At 53.8% G+C, this 20,851-nt stretch overlaps 12 protein-coding genes across 12 annotated transcripts; 8 read left to right on the top strand and 4 right to left on the bottom strand.

Moving 5' to 3' along the window:
* Window positions 1-36: 36 nt before the first annotated feature.
* KL928_004706 (uncharacterized protein) lies at window positions 37-1,425 on the top strand (the record flags this gene model as incomplete). The annotated part of the gene is made up of 1 exon (XM_043205434.1): window positions 37-1,425. One exon carries the CDS (start codon window positions 37-39, stop codon window positions 1,423-1,425), a length of 1,389 nt encoding a protein of 462 aa, XP_043058198.1.
* A 9-nt stretch (window positions 1,426-1,434) lies between these two features.
* On the bottom strand, window positions 1,435-3,606 carry KL928_004705 (uncharacterized protein; the record flags this gene model as incomplete). Its single annotated transcript, XM_043205433.1, has 1 exon — window positions 1,435-3,606. The coding sequence occupies one exon, from the start codon at window positions 3,604-3,606 to the stop codon at window positions 1,435-1,437; it is 2,172 nt and encodes a 723-aa protein (XP_043058197.1).
* A 226-nt stretch (window positions 3,607-3,832) lies between these two features.
* Window positions 3,833-6,004, top strand: KL928_004704 (uncharacterized protein; the record flags this gene model as incomplete). Its single annotated transcript, XM_043205432.1, has 1 exon — window positions 3,833-6,004. One exon carries the CDS (start codon window positions 3,833-3,835, stop codon window positions 6,002-6,004), a length of 2,172 nt encoding a protein of 723 aa, XP_043058196.1.
* Window positions 6,005-6,115: 111 nt separating this feature from the next.
* On the top strand, window positions 6,116-7,546 carry KL928_004703 (uncharacterized protein; the record flags this gene model as incomplete). Its single annotated transcript, XM_043205431.1, has 1 exon — window positions 6,116-7,546. One exon carries the CDS (start codon window positions 6,116-6,118, stop codon window positions 7,544-7,546), a length of 1,431 nt encoding a protein of 476 aa, XP_043058195.1.
* Window positions 7,547-7,769: 223 nt separating this feature from the next.
* Window positions 7,770-9,524, top strand: KL928_004702 (uncharacterized protein; the record flags this gene model as incomplete). Its single annotated transcript, XM_043205430.1, has 1 exon — window positions 7,770-9,524. The coding sequence occupies one exon, from the start codon at window positions 7,770-7,772 to the stop codon at window positions 9,522-9,524; it is 1,755 nt and encodes a 584-aa protein (XP_043058194.1).
* A 44-nt stretch (window positions 9,525-9,568) lies between these two features.
* Window positions 9,569-11,296, bottom strand: KL928_004701 (uncharacterized protein; the record flags this gene model as incomplete). Its single annotated transcript, XM_043205429.1, has 1 exon — window positions 9,569-11,296. One exon carries the CDS (start codon window positions 11,294-11,296, stop codon window positions 9,569-9,571), a length of 1,728 nt encoding a protein of 575 aa, XP_043058193.1.
* A 305-nt stretch (window positions 11,297-11,601) lies between these two features.
* Window positions 11,602-11,925, top strand: KL928_004700 (uncharacterized protein; the record flags this gene model as incomplete). The annotated part of the gene is made up of 1 exon (XM_043205428.1): window positions 11,602-11,925. One exon carries the CDS (start codon window positions 11,602-11,604, stop codon window positions 11,923-11,925), a length of 324 nt encoding a protein of 107 aa, XP_043058192.1.
* A 462-nt stretch (window positions 11,926-12,387) lies between these two features.
* Window positions 12,388-13,163, bottom strand: KL928_004699 (uncharacterized protein; the record flags this gene model as incomplete). The annotated part of the gene is made up of 2 exons (XM_043205425.1): window positions 12,388-12,844; window positions 12,937-13,163. 2 exons carry the CDS (start codon window positions 13,161-13,163, stop codon window positions 12,388-12,390), a joined length of 684 nt encoding a protein of 227 aa, XP_043058191.1.
* Window positions 13,164-13,802: 639 nt separating this feature from the next.
* Window positions 13,803-14,768, top strand: KL928_004698 (uncharacterized protein; the record flags this gene model as incomplete). Its single annotated transcript, XM_043205424.1, has 1 exon — window positions 13,803-14,768. One exon carries the CDS (start codon window positions 13,803-13,805, stop codon window positions 14,766-14,768), a length of 966 nt encoding a protein of 321 aa, XP_043058190.1.
* A 355-nt stretch (window positions 14,769-15,123) lies between these two features.
* On the top strand, window positions 15,124-16,569 carry KL928_004697 (uncharacterized protein; the record flags this gene model as incomplete). Its single annotated transcript, XM_043205423.1, has 1 exon — window positions 15,124-16,569. One exon carries the CDS (start codon window positions 15,124-15,126, stop codon window positions 16,567-16,569), a length of 1,446 nt encoding a protein of 481 aa, XP_043058189.1.
* Window positions 16,570-16,818: 249 nt separating this feature from the next.
* Window positions 16,819-20,346, top strand: KL928_004696 (uncharacterized protein; the record flags this gene model as incomplete). The annotated part of the gene is made up of 1 exon (XM_043205422.1): window positions 16,819-20,346. One exon carries the CDS (start codon window positions 16,819-16,821, stop codon window positions 20,344-20,346), a length of 3,528 nt encoding a protein of 1,175 aa, XP_043058188.1.
* A 28-nt stretch (window positions 20,347-20,374) lies between these two features.
* On the bottom strand, window positions 20,375-20,794 carry KL928_004695 (uncharacterized protein; the record flags this gene model as incomplete). The annotated part of the gene is made up of 1 exon (XM_043205421.1): window positions 20,375-20,794. One exon carries the CDS (start codon window positions 20,792-20,794, stop codon window positions 20,375-20,377), a length of 420 nt encoding a protein of 139 aa, XP_043058187.1.
* Window positions 20,795-20,851: the final 57 nt, after the last annotated feature.

The following is a 20,851-nucleotide window of genomic DNA, read 5'->3' as shown; positions in this document are numbered from 1 at the left end:
CAAAAATTTAAAAATTGACTTTATTTATTTCTTATCATGTACCCAGCGAAAGCGCACGCCAGAAAAGTGAGAGACCACTTTTTGAACAACAAGCGCAATGCCAACACCGCGTTTTTCATCGCGGGCGCCTCATTGAAGCTGTATCCTTACTGCGACCAGACTGCTCCTTTGAGACAAAACAGATACTTCCACTATCTTACCGGTGTGAACCAAATCAGTGGCTGTTTTGTTCTGTACAACGTTTCCACCGACAAATTGACCCTGTTCCTGCCAGACGTCGACGCCGACGACATAATGTGGAGCGGTCTACCTCTTTTTCCCGAAGAAGCCATCAAGAAGTTCGATGTCGACGAGGTTCTCTATGCAGCCGTCGTGGACACAGTGTTGCAAGATCTACTGGCCAACGAAACTGAAATCCTCACCACCGACACGGAGGAGTACGCAGACAAGCAGTTTGCCAAATACGTCACTGCCGGCGACAAGGACTTCTTCCATGCGCTGGACGAGGCCCGGCTGATTAAGGACTCGTTCGAGCTCGAGCTCATGCGCAAGGCCGCCAAAATTACCGACAACTCGCATCTCGCCGTCATGTCGGCCCTGCCGATAGAGAGCAACGAGGGCCACATCCACGCCGAGTTTGTCTACCACTCGATCCGCCAGGGCTCCAAATTCCAGGCGTACGATCCGATCTGCTGCTCCGGCCCATCGTGCGGCACGTTGCACTACGTGAAAAACAACCAGGGTCTTGCCGGGAAGGACAGCGTTCTGATTGACGCCGGGGCCGAGTGGGAGTGCTATGCTTCCGACGTGACCAGATGCTTCCCGATCAGCGGAGTCTGGACCAAAGAGCATCTGGAGATCTACAATGCCGTGCTGGAGATGCAGAACGAATGCATGAAGGAAATCAAGCCAGGTACTCATTGGGACGATTTGCAGCTGCTGGCGCACAGAGTACTGATCAGGAACTTCCTCAAGCTCGGCCTGTTCACGGGCAACGAGGAGGACATCTTCCGGTCCGGCGTGTCTGCCAGCTTCTTCCCGCACGGACTGGGCCATCTTCTGGGCATGGACACCCACGACGTGGGCGGCAACCCGAACTACAACGACCCAGACCCAATGCTGCGGTATCTGCGACTGCGCAGAAAGCTAGAACCGGGCATGGTGGTGACGAACGAGCCGGGGATCTACTTCTCGCCGTTACTCATGGAACCTGCTCTGAAAAACCCAGACACCAGCAAATATATTTGCCGGGAAGCAGTGGACAAGTACATGTACATCGGGGGAGTGCGCATTGAGGACGACGTGGTGGTGACGGAGCACGGCCACGAGGTGCTGACGCAGATCACGCGCGACCCGCACGAGATCGCGCAGATCGTCCAGGACGGGCTGGCCAAGGGCCGTTCCGGGTTCCATGTCGTAGTCTGATATAGCTAGCTATACACCGCATCTAAACACGTTGGACCGCTGGTGTCGCAGCTGGATGGTCTCCTTGCGCTCCAGAATGCTCAGAGCCTTTTCTAGCGCGGCCAGCGAGTAGCTGCCCTTCTCAACAAACTGTCTTCTGAGCGTCGCGTACGACGTGGACCAGCCAAGCGGGAGTCTGCGCTTGATCTCGCTCTCGATCTTGTGGATCTCCGACGTGATCTGCGCGTTGTCGGAGTTGCCCTCGTGGACGGCGTCCATCGTGGACGCGTTGAACAGCCGGATCGCCTCCTCGACGTGTCTCTCTGTAGCGACAGGCGCCAGCTCCAGCTTGGCCAGCGCCTCGGTGATCCGGATAATGGCCTCGAGCTGCCGGATGGTGATCGGGATCGACGACCGCTCGGTCGAGTGCGACTCCTTGTTTTTCACCTCTTTCCGGATCCCGACAAAGTGCGACGACAGCATCTCGCTCGCCTCGTACGACAGCCGCGGCGCACACTTCACCTTGCAGTACTGGATGTACCGCTTCATCTTGTCCAGCGGGATCTCGCCCTCGACCTGCATCTCGGCAGACCCGCCGTTCGTGTGGATGTTCATCACGTGATGCGCAATGGCCTCGTCGCGCTGCTGGTTGTGCTCGTCCTTGACGATGAAGATCATGTCGAAACGCGATAGAATGGTCGTTTGGAAATCGATGTTCTCACCGGGCGACTTCATGTCGTCGTAGCGGCCAAATATCGGGTTCGCCGCCGCCAGCACCGACGTCCTCGAGTTCAGCACCGTCGTGATGCCCGCCTTGGCAATCGAAATCGTCTGCTGCTCCATGGCCTCGTGGATCGCCACACGGTCCTCGTCGCGCATCTTGTCGAACTCGTCGATGCACACCACACCTCCGTCCGCAAGCACCATCGCTCCTCCTTCCAGATAAAAGTCTCTCGTTGTTGGGTCCCGCTGCACTGACGCTGTCAGACCAGCCGCAGACGATCCTTTACCGGACGTGTACAGCGAGATCGGCGACACTTTCTCGACAAACTTGAGCAGCTGCGACTTGGCCGTGCCGGGGTCTCCCAGCAGCAACACGTTGATGTCTCCTCTGAGACGCATGCCGTCCGGCAGGATCTTCTTCGATCCACCCATCAGCAGACACACAATGGCCTTCTTGATGTCGGCGTTGCCGTAAATCGACGGCGCAATAGAGTTCGAGAACCGCTCGTACAGGTTTTCCGACCGTGCCAGCGACAGAAACTCTTCCTCCTCCTCCTCAGAGAACACAGAGTTGAGACCACCGGTCTCGGCGTCGCGGTCCGTCTGGATGCCCAAAACGTTCATGTACGGGTTTCTGATGGCGACGTTGTTGGCAGAAGGCCCGTTACGGACCTTGGCCTGATAGATTGAGTAGATTCCAACCACGTCGCAACGCGTGCCTGGAATGACCCGATTGCACAGGTTTCTGTCCACGCTCAGCAAGATGTGTCTAGGCATCTCTCCGATCGGCACCATGTCGGTTGTCTCCTGGAGCTTGAGCACCTGTTGGTCGATGAACACGGACTTGTCGTGGACAATGATGTAGGGGTCAGGAGGACACTGATTTCTCTCTCCATTAGGTTGCTGAGCGCTCTGACACGACTTGGGCGTCTGTATGGCGCCGAACGAGGAGCCCACCTTCATTTTCATCGTGTGTCTGCACGAGCGACACATCAAAGTGACGTCGGTGGCTTTGGAGTGAAGGGTGGACGCCGAGATGACGATTCCGGAGATCTTGACGATTTTCGAGATGTGTTCGGAGTCCAGGTTCCTGATCGAGAGCTTGTTGTCGTTGGAGAGCAGAATCAGCTGGCAGGTGGGGAAACTGGCGGGGGTTTCCTCGTGGGAGATGAAGATTATCCTTCTTGCGATTTCGGTGATCGCCCTTTCGAACAAGGGGACCATTTCCGACGGGTCGTCCATCAGTTTCTTGTTGAGTTCGTCATTGTAGCTAATTAGATGCTCATTGTGGACCGTGAGCTGGTACTGTTTAACAAGGATATTTTCTCTGAGCTGATCTCTGTAGATGAACTGGTTGTCGACTCTAAACTCGAGAATAAACCGTTTGAACGCCTTGATGACCTCGCTAAACTGGTCGTCACTGGCAGTTTCACCAGGCAGCACCGAGGTGCTATAAATATCTGCCCGTTCAAAAGACATGAGAAGAAACAAGGGAATAGATTTTTTTCTTACACGTCCGTAACAAATTAATTATCCCTTTTCAGAAGTGTAATTACGCGTAACAACCGTAAACCGGCTGGCAGTGAATATCTTGCAATTTTTTTTTAAGATTTTTATTTCTTGCAAATGTAGAGATGTATTGATAAAATTTTAAACAGTTTTATTCATTGTTTATTGCTTGTTGTTTGTTTGTAACGCAACGAAAATGGCGCCAGATAAGCAGACATCGGGCACAGAGCCGTCCGCAGAGCCGAAGTCGCCCGTGATAGACCCGCAGATCACCAAGGAGCTCGACCACGAACACATAGACCAGCAACAGCTGGAGCTGCTCACCTCCCAGCTTCCCGGGTTCAGATTTGATAACATCGAGCAGCTCAACGACGAGGAGCTGAATATACACTTCCAAAAAATTATTGGCGACCAGGAAGAGCACAAAGACGACAAAGACAGCACCAAGTCGGAGGATATAAACAGCGAGAAGGAAATACAACAGCCAGAGGAAACACAGCCTAAATCGCATTCCGAAACCACAGCAGATAATAAAGAGAACAAACCGGACGACCGCAACCTGGACCCTACCTTGTCAATGTTGTCTGGGGAAACCACAAATTTCAAAGGCCTGTCCATTCCTAACAATTCGGAGCTGGTGCGAGAAACCACAGAGTCCCCAGCTTTGAGGGCTTACAGAGAGCTTGTCCAGAACCAGCAGACCCAGACGGCCCCCGTCGACGTTGTTCATGCCCAGCTGGCTGCTCTTCCGCTGACGTTCACCGCCCCATCTAATCTCTCTTTCAACATCCAGCTACTGATCAACACTTTGCCAGTGTTGGACAACTTGGCGACGCAGATATTACGGATCATTTCCCAAGGGCCGTACCAAAAGATCATGGAACTGGTTTCCAATCGCGAGTCTTTTGCGGGCATTGCGTTTGGAAATCTGATCGAGCTGTTTGAGACCACAAAACGGGTGTACAACTCCGAGGAAAGTCCGTTTTTCACGGTGGAAAACGTCACGTTTGGCCTGTGGAAGTACGGCGAGGCTGCTCCCGAGTTTTTCCGCGGCAAGGAAGACACGATAGAAGGTACGTTGCGGAAGGTGAATCTCGCGACGTTTCTTCTCGCGACGCTGGGACTGATCGACCTGGGATTTTTCTTCCTGAACGAGGCGTTTCTCGACGTGTTCTGTCCGCCACAAAACCTGGACCCTACGCGATCGCTGTCTAATCTCAAGCAGGACAACACCTTGCAGTCTACACTATTAAGCTCGTCGTATCCCTTCGCGCAGAGCAGCAGAGCTCCGAACAACCAGACCAAGTTTCTCAAATCGCACGCTATTTTATTCCTTGAGCTGAAAACCCAGGCTTTCATCTCTGCCATCGAGCTGGGCGATCGTTCCAAGGAGGAAATCCTCAAGGATCTGTTCCCCGATAATCTTGATGAGATTCTACTGAAACGCAAGCAGCCCGACTTCGACACCTCGAAACACACCATTGTGCGCAACTCGACGCTTTTCACGCCGGCAGAGCTGGACTTTCTGGCCAGATGCGACTCTAGGAAGGATAATCTCATGAACATGAAGGAGGACGACTCTCTCATGGAGAAGTACGAGTGGATCAAGTTTCTGAACGATCTTCTTGACTATGTGTCCAAAAATGTGGGCTTCCTAATATGGGGACCTAAGGGAAAGATCACAAAGGAGCTCACGAGATTGCGACTCAGCACAGACTCTGCCGGGAGAAAACGCCAATTTGACGGCGACAACAAGGAGTCTAGCGAGAACACGTCTGAGCCCGAGCAGAAGACCAAGAAAGCCAGAAGCTACCGCCAAAACAGACCAACGACTTTCAGACGGGTCTGGAGCCAGGAAGAAGAAGAGGCACTGAGGGACGGGCTCAAGCTCAAGGGAACGCAATGGACGGCCATTCTGGAGCTGTACGGGCCGGGTGGGTCTATCAGCGAGGCTCTGAAGAACAGAACGACGTTGCAACTCAAAGATAAGGCCAGAAACTGGAAGATGTACTATTTGAAGAACGGACTGGAGCTTCCTGACTATTTGGTGAAAGTCACAGGCGAGCCAGATAGAAACTACTCGCACGACTCGAACAGGACGGCAACGAAGGTCGAAAGACCAAAAGCTGGCACCCGGCACGCAAACATCCAGACCACGGCTACCAGAATACCGCAGCCAGAAGCTGGAGCGAAAAAGCGCGAGGAAGCAGGCGACCCCAGCTACGAGGACATTATCAACAACCTATTTGGGGCGAACGCCGAGCGCGCAAAGGGCACCCAAAAAGGCTCGTCGACGTCGCGTGCTGACAACCCTGAGGATGCCACCAACGAGCTCAAGGACCTGGTGGCCCAGGCGTTCGAGTCGTGATTTTTCTAGAAGCGTCTGGTTATGTAACCCGGACACCCATGTACTTTTAGGTGAAAAAAAATATATCAAAAAAATAATAAGCACTTATAGCAGAATAGCATTGATTAATCTATGAAGAGCGTTTTAAGAGTCAGATTGCTGCCTCGTCGGCTAATCTGGAATGCGCAATCGCGGCCCATGAGATACGCCGGGCCGCTTGTTTTCCACGGGATAAGAGGTGCGTGCAGAGAATTCCACAGTAGCAGGCCCACACAGCTGGAGGATCCGTACAAGACGTTGGGAGTCAGTCAGAGCGCCTCTGCCTCGGACATCAAAAAGGCATACTACAAGCTTGCAAAGAAGTACCATCCGGATGTCAACAAGGAGGAAGGTGCAGAAAAGAAGTTCCACCAGTTGCAAGAGGCATATGACATACTGAGCGATCCGCAGAAAAAACAGCAGTACGACCAGTTTGGAGCCGCGGCGTTTGATCCAAATGCTGGCGGCGGGGCCAGCGGTTTTGGCGGAGCGCACGGCGGCAACCCATTTGCCGGTTTCCAGGGCGGGTTCCAAGGTGGCAATCCATTTGAAGGGTTTGGGTTCAATTTCGAGGATTTGTTTGGAGGCATGGGTGGGGGCAGACAACGTGGGGTCCAGCATTTCCAGGGAGAGGATGTGGAGGTGTTGAAGACGATTTCGTTCCGCGAGGCCATTTTCGGAACCCGTGCCTCGATCGACTACAGAGCGGTGTGTCAGTGCGACGCCTGTTCCGGCTCGGGCCTGAAGCGGAACCGCAAGAAGAGCACGTGCAGAAGCTGTGACGGAACAGGCTCGCAGGTGTACCAGTTGCAAGCAGGCTTCCAGATGGCGTCCACGTGCAAGGCCTGTGGAGGCAGCGGAGTATTTATTAACCCCTCGGACGCATGTTCGAGCTGTCACGGCGAGGGAGTTGTGGACCAGCACAGACAGACAGAGGTGAACCTGCCAAAGGGTATCAAGGACGGGTCGAGGATCCGTGTGAGCGGCGCCGGCAACGCTCCTCATACTACGACGTCGAAGGGCACTGTTTTGAGCAACGGTGACCTGATTATCAGAATCAAGGTCGCTCCAGACCCAGAGTTTGTGAGGGACGGCGTGAACGTGGTTTACAACTGCAAGATTGCAATGACGACGGCGGCTCTGGGAGGAACCGTGGAGATACCAACACTGGAGGGCCAGAAGGTGAAGATCAAGATCCCTGCTGGGTCGGAGCACGGCAAGGTGATCACGATTCCTGAACGCGGTGTTCCGTACGCGGGCAACAGAAGAGGCGACCTGCGGGTGGTGCTGAACGTTGTTCCGCTGAAACCGCAGAACGCTACGCAGACGGCGCTGCTGGAGGCCCTGGCGGACGCGTTCGGCGACAACACGGCGAACAGAATGGACCCGAGCTGGAAGCCGCTGGAGAGCGTCGACAGGGAGTCGTCGGCGGGTGCGAACTGCGAGCATCCGTCGAACCTCAGGCGGATCGAGTCCTTCCTGAGCAATGCGTTCAGGAAGATCCTGAACAAAGACGATAAATAATGACTAACGTGTACATACAGCAAGCAGTCTCCCCGTAGACGGTCTGGCCAGCCAACAATGGCATTGTTCCTTGCGCACAGCCAAGCCCCTACATTCTCAGACACGTCTCTGCGACACGCTTCTGCTGCACCGCCCGGTTATATTTAGTAGTTTCCGTTTTCGGAAGGAGGTAAAGAAATCACGGCATCGTATAATTCCACGAATTTCACCTCTTGCTGCCTCCATGTTTCTTCCGTCGCTCCTGGAGGTGATCCAAGAGTCCTTTGAGGACGTGCCGTTGGACGGATCTGTGTCGCGGTCCAGCACGGCGCGCTCCTTGCCGCGAAAGCGGGCCGTCCTGGGCCCCGGCACCGCAGAGAGCAGCTCGCAAGAGGCCGTGCTGATCACGCCGTCCCAGCGGCTCCGATTGAGCCACAAGAAGCGCACGATGGCCGCCGAGATGATGAAGCGGTCCTCTGTGCTCGACACCACCGACTTTCTGTCCGACGACGAGCTGCCCGACGACCTTATAGTGTACAACGTGCCGTACACACGGCCGCTCCGGTCGCTGGCGCAGCGCGAGCAGGCGTACCGGCCGTCGCCGCTGCGGCCGCTGCGGAAGTACGGCTCTGTGTCGAGCTTTTCGAGCTTTGGCTCGCCCAAGACGCGCGCGTCGTCAATCTTCAGTGCGTCCTCCGACTCATCGGAGCTGAGTCTGCTGGAGGACGACTCAAAGTTCAGTGACGACGCGCGCATGCTCACTTTGAGCGAGGACCCGCTCGTGAACGAGTCGCTCGAGCGCATCGCGATGCTCAACAGCTACAAGCACCTTTCTGCGCCCGCCACGTCCAAGGAGAAGCTGGGCTACCTGACGGTGACGAGACAGACGAATCTGCCGCCAAAGGACCCGCGCGAGGTGTCCAAACACACCAGAGACTACCAGCAGCTGCTGCAGACGCAGATCGACCAGGAACAGAAAAAATTGGCCGAGAGAAAGAGACAGCTCGAGGAGCAGGCCAAACAGACGGAAAAAGACCGTGCCGCGTGGCGCGCCGTGCTGCGCGACTACGACACCCTCGTGTGCTCGGCCGAGACCCGGGAGCTGTGGTGGCGCGGCGTGCCGGCGGACCTGCGCGTCAACGTGTGGATTAGGCAGATGGGCAGGACAGAGCTCACCGACTGCCAGATAGTGCGATACCTAAACGAGGCAGACGACATCATCAACAAGGCGTGCGATCTGAAGGTTCTGCGGCCCGATCCGAAGGAGTTTGCCGCGCAGAACAGCAGAAACATCCAGCTGATCAAGAGCGTCCAGGACTACTCCGACCTGATCCAGCAGGCGTTCCCCAACCTGCTGATATTCCAGTATGGACACGCGTTCGACTCGATTCTCAAAGTGATGCTCGCGTTCAACCTGCACCAGCGCGAGTCTGCGAGCCGGCAGTTCCAGCAGATCCAGCTCACGCACCTGGTGAATCTTATTTGCGTGCTATACTACAATTTGCGCGACGAAAAATTGACACTGCGCATGTTTGTGAATCTAGTGTCGAAAAAACTCATCTTCCGGCTGCTCGTGGACACGAACAGCGAGTACCTGGAGGACATTGCGGGCCAGTTCGACAAGTTTCTCGCGAAAACGAGCCCTGCCATCCACGCACACTTCAAAGCCGTCGGCTTGCAACCACACACAGTCATCGCCAACACCGTGCCCAGTCTCTTCTCGAAATGCCTCAACATGGACGTGTGCAGCCGGCTCGTCGACATATACATCTTCGAGGGCGACACGTTCCCGCTGCGCGTGCTGCTCGCGCTGATCCGCAAAATTCAGTATAAATTATTGGGCTCCAAAGAAGAGATCTGCAACGTGCTAGGCCACGAGTGTCTGGCGCACCTAAACAGGTCCGAAAATTATGCATACAGGTATCTGGACGTCGGGGACGCTATAGAGTTCATCACGGACGTCCGCACGGTGCTGCGCCGCCAGAGCGTACCGCAATGACACCTTCCTATATTATGTAATATACGTACATATTCTACAAAACGTCACTGGCAGCTCTGCACTTTTTCGAGCAGGTTCTTGCCGTCGTCGGCCGTCTTGACGCGCGCGATATACGTCTCGAGCTTGCCGTCGGGCGAGAACGTTGGGATCCGCATGGAGTTGCCCTTCCCGATCAGCTCGTACTTGACGTCCTTCAGAATGGCCACGTTGAGCAGCACGTTCATGCTGCCCTCGGACCGCACCAGGATCCGCGACTTGCCCGTCTCTGTGTTCTTGAGCACCTTCAGCTCGCCCAGCCCGATCGACTTGTACGGGTCCGCCTTGTCGGCCGCGTCGAACTTGAGCACCTTGGATTTTTTCGTGTACAATACTGTCTCGTTCTCCTCGCCGGTTTTCGTCTCCACCTTCTGTGTCAGCTTGACAACGGCAAAGTCGCCCTTGACGTCCTCGTTCTGCACCTCCTCCTCGTCGTTGGCTGCGGTGTCCTTGTTTTCCTCTGGCTTTGGTGCAGAAAAGTTGAAGTTGAACGTCGAGGCCGCAGGAGCGGTGTCCTGCGACGCGGATGCGAAGTTGAACGGGTTGGACGCGGCAGGCTTTTGTGCGGGCTGGGACGAGAAGTTGAACCCATTCGAAGGGGCGGAGAATGAGAACGCCGGCTTGGCCGGCTCAGAGTCCGCTGGCTTGGTTTCGGAGGGTTTTGTGAAGGAGAAGGCGGAAGAAGAGCCAAACGTGAACGCCGGTTTTTGTTCTGGCTTCTGCTCTGAATTCTGCTCCACCTTTTGCTCAGGCTTCTGTTCCTCTTTGTTCTCCTTTGGCATGTTGAATGAGAACGCTGGCTTGTCGGCAAACGAGAATGCTGGTTTTTCCGCTGGTTTCTCTGCTGGTTCTGGCTTTTCCTGCTTTTCAGCCGGCTCGGGCTGGCTTCCAAACGAGAAAGCCGGTGCGGATGTCTGGCCAAACGAAAACTTAGGAGCCTCTTTAGTGTCTTTCTGACCAAACGAGAATGCTGGCTTGTCCTCCTTCTGCTCCTCCTTCTGCTCCTCCTTCTTTGGCAGCTTGAACACATCATCCTTGATCTGTGTGCCGCCCGCGAGCTGGAACTTTGGGCCCTCTATTTTGACGTCGTCGTCCGAGTCCGAGTCCGGAGGCGGAGCCTGGCCGAACTTGAACCCGTAGTTCTTCGATTTTGGCAGCGTGTCCAGCTTGAACGCTGGTCCTTTTATTTCCACCGGCTTTTCCTCTTCTTCCTCAGACTCTGCAGGCTTGCTGTCGCCAAACTTGAACTGGGGGTTTTTCACCTCGCCAACCTTCACCTCGACCTTTGGCACCTCGGCCTTTTTCACGGCAATTTTATTATTCACCACCTTGTCGTAATACTCGCTATACTTGGACAAAATAGGGCGTAGGTCTGCAATGGGGTTCTTTTGAATGGCGTTGTTGACGGCCTCCAAAAAGAGAGCGTTCAGGGACTTTAACTGTGTAGGCTGGTCGCTGACGACCTCCTCTGTAGACTTTGAAAATGCAAACGTATTGGCTGGTTGACTAGATTGTTCCGTGGCGGAGGCCCCGAGAAACCCAAAAGCTCCGCCAATTTTGGGCTCTGGCTTGGAGCCGTTCGCAGCCTTGAGCCGCGGCTTCAGCTTGGCAATGGGCCGCGAGGCCATCACGTCCGCAGAAGCACGCTTGGCTCCCTCGAAAACGTCCTCGTCGCTGTCGTACTCTTCGGCAAGAGCTGCGTCTGCCGTGAGCTGGGATTTGCTTCTTTTAGCCATGGTGATTCCACAAAACACGATCCGGTTGACCTGTACACAAACACGGGGCTCTAGCGCGTTTTAAGTAGGGTACTAGTTTCGACTGCGAAACAAGTTTGAAGCAGAACGGGCTGGTGTAGGGAGGTGTACGATCTGGCCGGGGACGGGATTCAGGGCAATAGTGTCTGTCACCTGACTTGCACGCGGGCTGAACATTTCTGCTTATCTAAGCCAGGTTAAAATTTTCAAAACCGTCTAAATTATTTGGATAGCCAACATATAACACAAGGTAGGTGGATTATCGACGCTCGCCGCTAACACGCTAGATGCCTCCAAAAGTTCAACAATCCAAGGCAGCCAAGGCCGCTGCCGCTCTTGCTGGTGGTAAGAAGTCCAAGAAGAAGTGGTCCAAGGGAAAGGTTAAGGATAAGGCCCAGCACCTTGTTGTGTTGGACCAGGAGAAGTACGACAGAATCATGAAGGAGGTGCCAACTTACAGATTTGTGTCTGTTTCGATCTTGGTCGACAGACTGAAGATCGGTGGATCCATTGCCAGAGTTGCTCTCAGACAGCTTGAGGAGGATGGTGTGATCAAGCCAGTGCTCAAGCACTCCAAGCAATACATCTACACCCGTGCTACGGCTGAGTAGATTAGTATAATACATGATGCAGAGACTTTGTAGTACGATCTCAGAGATTGCGACTAGTAGAACCCCAAGTCGGGGCGAGCGGTGCTCCCGCGGTGTTCAGTTGCGACGCATTCTTGCTGGTGGCCATTGTCCTGTTGTTTTCACGGCGTCGCAGTTTTCAAATAGTTGCACATAAATTCGCACGCGAAAAATTTTACCACAAAATTTTACTGTAAGTACTGATGATGATCGTTCCCCAGAACAATTCGTAGGCGAATAATCTCCGATTCAATGAGCCGTGAAAACATGCATCACCATCTGAAACAGTACTGACCTCCAGGTTTGGTTGGCGTGTTCAGGAGAACACCTCAATGAGACAGCCCCGGGCATTCTATGATGAATACTACTTCAGTTCTGCTTCTGAACAAGTCTGAAGACAACACAGTTTACCAAAGCTCAAGTTTCTGACGAATGTCTTCTGTCTCATTGTATGTAGTTACGCGTAGTTATACGGCCAAGTACTGGGACTCGAACTTGCTCTGCCGGACACTCAGGAATTTCTTGACCTCGCCCCAGGCCTCCACGATTTTTGGGTTTTTCTGCTTCGACATGAAGGTGTCCAGTTTGCTGATCACCGAGTAGACAAAGAATCTGTTGTCTTCGCTGTGCAGCAGTCTGAGCCAGTAGAACATGGCGTAGCTGACGAGACCAAAACCGGAGTTTCCTCTCATACGCAGTGTATCGAATGCGAGCAGCACGAACAGGAACAATTCGTTGTAGACGATGGTCTTTTTGAGCACCGGCTCCAGTTTGAGCAATGGCTTGATTTGGAAGTGGCTGGACAGCTGTAGCGTCGCAATCAACAGATATGGCAGCAGCTTGAAGAAAGACGACCATCCGAAAAACCAGTGCACCGACAGAACGAGGTACTGGAAGTTTTCTGTGGTCATGAGGGTGAAATAGGACGGAAGCGCTTTCCTGTTGAAGTGGGAGGTGATGGCCACGCTGTAGCTGATCCAGACACCCACCCACGCAAGTCTGTAGCCGGCGAAGGCCACCCACGACTTGTGCGACTTGCGGACGACGTAGTAGCTGAGGTAGATGAACCCGAAAAGCAACGTGCTGACATGTCCAGCCAGCCAGGCGTATTTGAGAATTGGCTGTGGCTGGGTGGCCTTTTTGCGCAGTTTCCTGTTCTTCTTGCTGGAGAGCGGCATCTCAGGCCTGGCCGTGCCGTTGGGCAGCGATTGGGAAGACATGGTGTTAGCAATAACAACTGAAATTTGAGGCAGGTACAATATTGGTCTGGGGTGTAGTATTTTGCCTGGATTTTTGGTGCTTGGCAGCTTCGTTTGGCAGTGAACTAGAATGGCGGATTGGTGATACGGTGGCTTTTAGAGCAGAGCGGAGCGAGGCGGGAGATAGAACTCAGACAAGTAACCGGTATTTTGCAATTGACAGGTCTTTGGGATGGATAGGCACTGTGCACCTACGACAAGCCAGCACGGAGAATGCGTGGTAGCATCTGGTGAGACCAGCAGAGTTGAGGAAACTGCAGCCATTGGGCCACATCAAACTGTATAAACATCGCTCTGTCGACAGCCACAGGCTAAAATCGCACTAGAGGGCCGTTTCTGCCTTACAAAGCTCCGCAGCAGCTAGACTTGGTCGCTACCAGTAGGGACATCCACGAAAACAACCATAGGAGCACCTCGTTAGATTCTTGGTGGCTGTCTTTGATTAACGACTGGCACCTCCCACTCATTTTTAGCAAAAATTTAGCCATGGTGGTCAGATTACGGTGAAATATCGGTCCAAAAGCGTCAAGATGATACTATAAATGGCGCTGTCTCGTGCGTTTTGGACATCGACAATCCTACTCCTGATTGATTTTCTCAATGGCACAGTACGACGTGGTTGTCGTTGGCGGATCAGCATCGGGCTTGCAAGCCTGTTTGACCTTTGGCAGGGCTTACCTTAGCGTCCTGTGTGTGGATTCTGGCAACCCTTGCAACCGGTTTGCCAGAGAGTCTCATAACCTTCTTACGCACGACGGGTCGTCACCAGGCCAGATTATAGCCAAGGCCAAAAGCCAGCTGAAGAAGTATCCCACCATCCAGTTGGTGGAGGGCATGGTGAGGAACGTGTGCAAGGATATTTCTGGGGAGCCAGATAAATACTCATTTAAGGTCGACATAGACTCTCTTGAAGATGACACTACCGCCTCGTTTGTGGCTCGGCGCGTTTTGTTTGCTTCTGGAGTGGACGACAACATTGGTAAGATCCCAATTGCGAACGTTGACAAATTCTGGGGAAACTACATTTTCCACTGTCCTTTCTGCCATGGAACAGAGTTTAGGAATGGCAAGACGGGCGTTTACTATTCAAATGCAGCATTTCTCAAAACCATGCTCCCCACGCTGTACAACTGGAGTCGCGAGCTCGTTGTGATCTGTCCAGACGATGTTTACGGCTCTTTGGGGGCAGCTTTTGTATCGGCCATGCAACAGAAAAATATTGCTTTATACCAGGGAAACATCGTCAATGTAGAGCCGCGAAGCAGCGAGGACAGACGACTGTACAGGGCCAATCTTGACAACGGCAGCGCGATCGAGCTCGATGTGCTCTACCTAGCCCCACCTTCGACCATCAACAATAAGGAGATCCTTGTCAAGCTGGGCGTCGAATTGGACGAGCTGGGACTTGTCAAAGTGAGTCCTCAGCAGAAGACGAACGTGGAGGGCGTTTTTGCGTCCGGCGACAACACTACGCGGATGAGAGCACTGGCTTTTGTCATTGGCCAGGGCATGGTTGCAGCGGCTTCCATTTGTCATGAGATTCTGCGCGAGCGCTGGACCGGGTGACCTAGTGAACTTTTTGGCCTACGGAGCTCTTGGCGGAGTATGGGAGGTTTCACTATATCAGAATAGTATTGGTGGAGTTTGGGTTTTAAATTTTATCGCTATTTAACTATCGTTCATTAAGTTACTATTCTTGAGCAATTAAAATTGTCCCTCCAAATATCCCGTCGCACCTAAAGCGGAAAGGAAGGACTCAGCCTTGTGGCCTGATTTTTGACAACAGTTGCGTCCCTTCTCTCTTAGCTCTATCTGGTAGTCTCCCCTCCTAGCACCCCACCTCGTCCCCCACATTTTTCGCTCAGGCCAAAATGCTTTATATGCAGAGTCAAATTAATTTAATTAATTTTATTTTTCCACCATGTCCAACGACACCTATGCCACCCCGCTGTCGTCGCGGTATGCGTCCAAGGAGATGTCGCAGATCTTCTCTCTGCGCAACAGGTTCTCCACGTGGAGAAAGCTGTGGTACAACCTTGCAATTGCCGAGAAATCGCTCGGTCTTTCTGTCGTCACCGACGAAGCTATCGAGCAGATGTCCAAGCACCTGGAGATCACCGACGAGGAGATCGAGGCCGCCAAAAAGGAGGAGGCCATTGTCAGACACGACGTGATGGCCCATGTCCACGTTTTCGGCGAAACGTGTCCTGCCGCCGCCGGAATCATCCATTTGGGAGCCACCTCGTGCTACGTTACAGACAACGCGGACCTGATTTTCCTCAGAGACGCGTACGACGTTCTGATCCCCAAGCTTGTGAACGTTATCAGCAGACTGGCCAAGTTCGCTCTGGAGTACAAGGACCTGCCGGTGCTTGGCTGGACCCATTTCCAGCCTGCCCAGCTGACGACAGTTGGAAAAAGAGCAACTCTGTGGCTCCAGGAACTGCTCTGGGACCTCAGAAACATGCAGCGGGCCAGAGACGACATCGGACTGCGTGGCGTCAAGGGAACCACCGGCACCCAGGCCTCTTTCCTGTCTCTTTTCCACGGAGACCACGACAAGGTCGAGGCTCTGGACGAAAAGGTGGTGGAGCTACTAGGGTTCGAGTACGCGTACCCTTGCACGGGGCAGACCTACTCGCGTAAAATCGACATCGACGCTTTGCACCCGCTGTCGTCTTTGGGCGCCTCGTGCCACAAGATGGCCACCGATATTAGACTGCTGGCTAACCTCAAGGAGATGGAAGAGCCGTTCGAAAAAAGCCAGATCGGGTCGTCCGCCATGGCGTACAAACGGAACCCGATGAGATGCGAGCGTGTGTGCTCGCTGTCGCGTCACTTGGGCTCCTTGTACCAGGACGCGTTCCAGACGGCGTCCGTGCAGTGGTTTGAGAGAACGCTGGACGACTCTGCCATCAGAAGAATCTCCATTCCAGAGGCTTTTCTGACGGCCGACATTTTGCTTTCGACGCTGCTGAATATCACTTCCGGCCTCGTGGTGTACCCTAAGGTGATCGAGCGCCGTATCAAGGCAGAGCTGCCGTTCATGGCGACCGAGAACATCATCATGGCGATGGTGGAGCAGGGTGCCTCGCGGCAGGAGTGCCACGAGGAGATACGCGTGCTGTCGCACCAGGCGTCCGCGGTGGTCAAGCAGGAGGGAGGCGACAACGACCTGATCGAGAGAATTAAGAGCACAGACTACTTCAAGCCTATTTGGTCGCAACTGGACAGATTACTCGACCCGTCCACTTTTGTTGGTCGTGCTCCACAGCAAACCGAAAAATTCGTCAACGTCACTGTTGCAAACGCACTGGAACCATACCGGTCCCTTATCAACGAGGAGCACGTTCAATTGGCTGTCTAGAATGGAAAAAAACACAAGGTGACTACTGCAAAGGGTCGGAGTCATCGAAATTCTATTGTTTAGGTGCAAGAAACAATACGGAGTTCACTCCGTGCCTAATTTTCTCTGTAAATTTTTTTACTCATGACTAAAAAAAAATCGCTGCCCCCCCGTAATTGGCGGCACGTCACCTGCCCCCATTTACTACTGCAAACATTTTTATTGGCATCAAATTCCCTTTTTTCCTAATCATCTTTTACAGCAATTTCCATGGCCCAGGTCGAAGACTATTCGTCGCTGCACAGATTGCGGAAGAACTCCGAGATTCTTTCCAATGCAAACAAGATCCTGGTCGCCAACAGAGGCGAGATTCCCATCAGAATCTTCAGATCGGCCCACGAGCTCTCGATGCAGACAGTCGCAATCTACTCCCACGAGGACAGACTGTCGATGCACAGATTGAAGGCCGACGAGGCCTACGTCATTGGAGCCAGGGGCCAGTACTCTCCGGTCCAGGCGTACTTGCAGATCGACGAGATTATCAACATCGCCCTTGAACATGACGTCTCGATGATTCATCCCGGTTACGGCTTTTTGTCTGAGAACTCGGAATTTGCCAGAAAAGTCGAGGACAGTGGCATGATTTGGATTGGCCCGCCCCACAACGTGATCGACGCCGTCGGAGACAAGGTCAGTGCCAGGCACCTGGCCGGCAAGTGTAACGTTCCAGTGGTCCCTGGAACAGACGGCCCTATTGACAGCGTCGAGCAGGCCCAGGAGTTTGTGGACAAGTATGGCTACCCGGTGATCATCAAGGCTGCATTTGGTGGAGGTGGACGTGGTATGAGAGTGGTTCGTGAGGGCGAGAACATTGCAGACGCTTTCCACAGAGCCACTTCCGAGGCCAAAACCTCTTTCGGCAACGGCACCTGTTTCATCGAGCGGTTTTTGGACAAGCCAAAGCACATTGAGGTGCAACTGCTGGCTGACAACTACGGCAACGTCATCCACCTCTTTGAAAGAGACTGTTCTGTTCAGAGAAGACACCAGAAGGTGGTTGAGATTGCTCCTGCCAAGACTCTTCCTGTTGAGGTCAGAGACGCCATTCTGACCGACGCTGTGAAGCTGGCCAAGACCGCCAACTACAGAAACGCCGGTACCGCAGAGTTCCTTGTTGACAACCAGAACAGACACTACTTCATCGAGATCAACCCTAGAATCCAGGTTGAGCACACCATTACCGAGGAGGTCACCGGAGTCGACATTGTGGCTGCTCAGATCCAGATCGCTGCCGGGGCTTCGTTGCAGCAACTGGGCCTGCTGCAGGACAAAATCACCACCAGGGGCTTTGCCATTCAGTGCAGAATCACCACCGAGGACCCGGCCAAGAACTTCCAGCCAGACACTGGAAAAATCGAGGTGTACAGATCGTCGGGTGGTAACGGCGTGAGATTGGACGGTGGTAACGGATTCGCAGGCGCCATCATTTCTCCGCACTACGACTCCATGCTGGTCAAGTGCTCTACGTCTGGCTCGAACTACGAGATTGCCAGAAGAAAGATGATCAGAGCCTTGGTTGAGTTCAGAATCAGAGGTGTCAAGACCAACATTCCTTTCCTGCTGGCTCTCTTGACCCATCCAACGTTTGTTTCTGGTGACTGTTGGACCACGTTCATCGACGACACTCCTTCGTTGTTCGAGATGGTGCAGTCCAAGAACAGAGCTCAGAAGCTGCTCTCGTACCTTGCCGACCTCTGTGTCAACGGATCGTCGATCAAGGGCCAGATCGGCCTGCCAAAGCTGACGAGAGACGCAGACATCCCTGTGATCCACGACATCAACGGCTGGGAGATCGACACCAAGAGAACTGCTCCTCCAGACTCTTTCAGACAATACCTACTGGACTACGGTCCTGAGCAATTTGCCAACCAAATTAGAGCCTTCGATGGTTGCTTGATCATGGACACTACTTGGAGAGACGCTCACCAATCGCTTTTGGCAACCAGAGTTAGAACCATAGACTTGTTGAACATTGCTCCGGCCACGGCGCATGCCTTCAGATACGCCTTTGCCCTGGAATGTTGGGGAGGTGCCACTTTCGACGTTGCTATGCGTTTCTTACACGAGGACCCATGGGACAGATTGAGAAAGCTGAGAAAGGCCGTGCCAAACATCCCCTTCCAGATGCTTCTGAGAGGAGCCAACGGTGTGGCATACTCGTCGCTGCCTGACAACGCCATTGACCACTTTGTGAAGCAGGCCAAGGAGGCCGGAGTGGACATTTTCAGAGTGTTTGACGCTCTGAACGACCTGGAGCAGCTGAAGGTCGGTGTCGACGCCGTCAAGAAGGCCGGCGGTGTGGTCGAGGCCACCGTCTGCTACTCCGGAGACATGCTCAAGCCAGGCAAGAAGTACAACCTCAAGTACTACCTGGAGACCGTCGACAAGATCATGGAGATGGGCACCCATCTGCTTGGAATCAAGGACATGGCCGGTACTTTGAAGCCTGCCGCGGCCAAGCTGCTGATCAGCAGCATCAGAAAGAAGTATCCTTCTGTTCCTATCCACGTCCACACCCACGACTCGGCCGGTACCGGTGTGATCACCTACGTTGCTTGTGCTCTTGCTGGTGCCGACGTGGTCGACTGTGCTGTCAACTCGATGTCGGGCCTGACTTCCCAGCCTTCCATGAGCGCCTTCATTGCCGCTTTGGACAACGAGATCAACACGGGTGTGACCGAGCAGAACGCCAGGGAGATCGACGCGTACTGGTCCGAGATGAGACTGCTGTACTCGTGCTTCGAGGCCGACCTGAAGGGTCCAGACCCAGAGGTGTACAACCACGAGATTCCTGGAGGCCAGTTGACAAACCTGTTGTTCCAGGCCCAGCAAGTCGGTCTGGGCGAGCAGTGGCTCGAAACCAAAAGAGCGTACGAGGAGGCCAACATGCTTTTGGGCGATATCGTCAAGGTCACTCCGACTTCGAAGGTTGTTGGTGATCTGGCCCAATTCATGGTTTCCAACAAGCTTTCTCCTAAGGACGTGGAGAGACTCGCTTCTGAGCTGGACTTCCCAGACTCTGTGCTGGACTTCTTTGAGGGTCTGATGGGCACGCCATACGGCGGTTTCCCAGAGCCTTTGAGAACGAACATTCTTGCCGGAAAGAGACGCAAGCTGACCCGCAGGCCTGGCCTGGAGCTCGAGCCGTTCGACCTCAAGAAAATCAGGGAGGAGCTGCAGTCGCGGTTCGGCAACTCCATCACCGAGTGCGACGTCGCCTCGTACAACATGTATCCAAAGGTGTTCGAGTCTTTCAAGAAGACCCAGGAGAAGTACGGCGACCTTTCTGTGCTGCCTACGCGGTTCTTCCTTGCTCCTCCTAAGCTGAACGAAGAGATCTCTGTGGAGATCGAGCAGGGTAAGACCTTTGTGATCAAGGTGATGGCCATCGGCGACCTATCGCCGCAAACGGGCACCAGAGAGGTGTACTTTGAGTTCAACGGTGAGATGAGAAAGGTCACTGTCGAGGACAAGCTTGCCGCCGTGGAGACGATCACGCGTCCTAAGGCCGACGCGCACAACCCGAACGAGGTGGGGGCTCCTATGGCCGGTGTGGTCATCGAGGTGCGTGTCCATCCGGGCGTCGAGGTCAAGAAGGGCGACCCTGTGTGTGTTCTGAGTGCGATGAAGATGGAGATGGTGATCAGCTCGCCTGTTTCCGGAAAGGTTGGCGAGGTGACTGTGCACGAGAACGACAGCGTCGACGCGGGCGACCTGATCTGCAAGATCACGAAATAATCGGTCTAAACGTTTATAATACACAGCACTATTTTCTTCGCGCTCTGCGCTTTTCGTCGCTCTTCTTCTCCTCCACGAGCTGCTCGTACCGCGCGGCCAGCTCCTCGTACTCTGCCATTTTGTCCTGCACTTTCTCGTCCTCGTGGCTGGCTCCCTGCCACACGTTCTGCGGGTCGGCCAGCAACTCCGCGGTGTGTTTATTTTGCGACAGGATTTTGCTCCAGATATGGATCAGCTCGTTGGCCTTCACGGTGCTCTCTTTGATTCGCTTTATGTAGTTTGTAGACTCCTGGATGGAGATGCGGCTCTGCTCTATGGCGCCGTTGATCTTTTGCAGTTTCTCGAGCTCTGCGCGGATGGCCGTCTCGCGGTCTTTCTGGTGCGGCCGCGACGGCGACGTGACCACCTCCTCCAGGCTGTTGAGTGCCGGTGTTATTTCCTGAGACATACGCGTAAAAAAAAAGTTTTTCTATGTCTTTAGGATTCGATTTTAAGGTGGTGCTGC

Source organism: Ogataea angusta, assembly GCF_019207475.1.
Source record: "Ogataea angusta isolate 61-244 chromosome Unknown 61-244_NODE_10_length_428612_cov_89.696788, whole genome shotgun sequence".
In the NCBI taxonomy this organism is placed as follows: domain Eukaryota; kingdom Fungi; phylum Ascomycota; class Pichiomycetes; order Pichiales; family Pichiaceae; genus Ogataea; species Ogataea angusta.
This window is presented reverse-complemented; position numbering and strand designations above follow the sequence as displayed.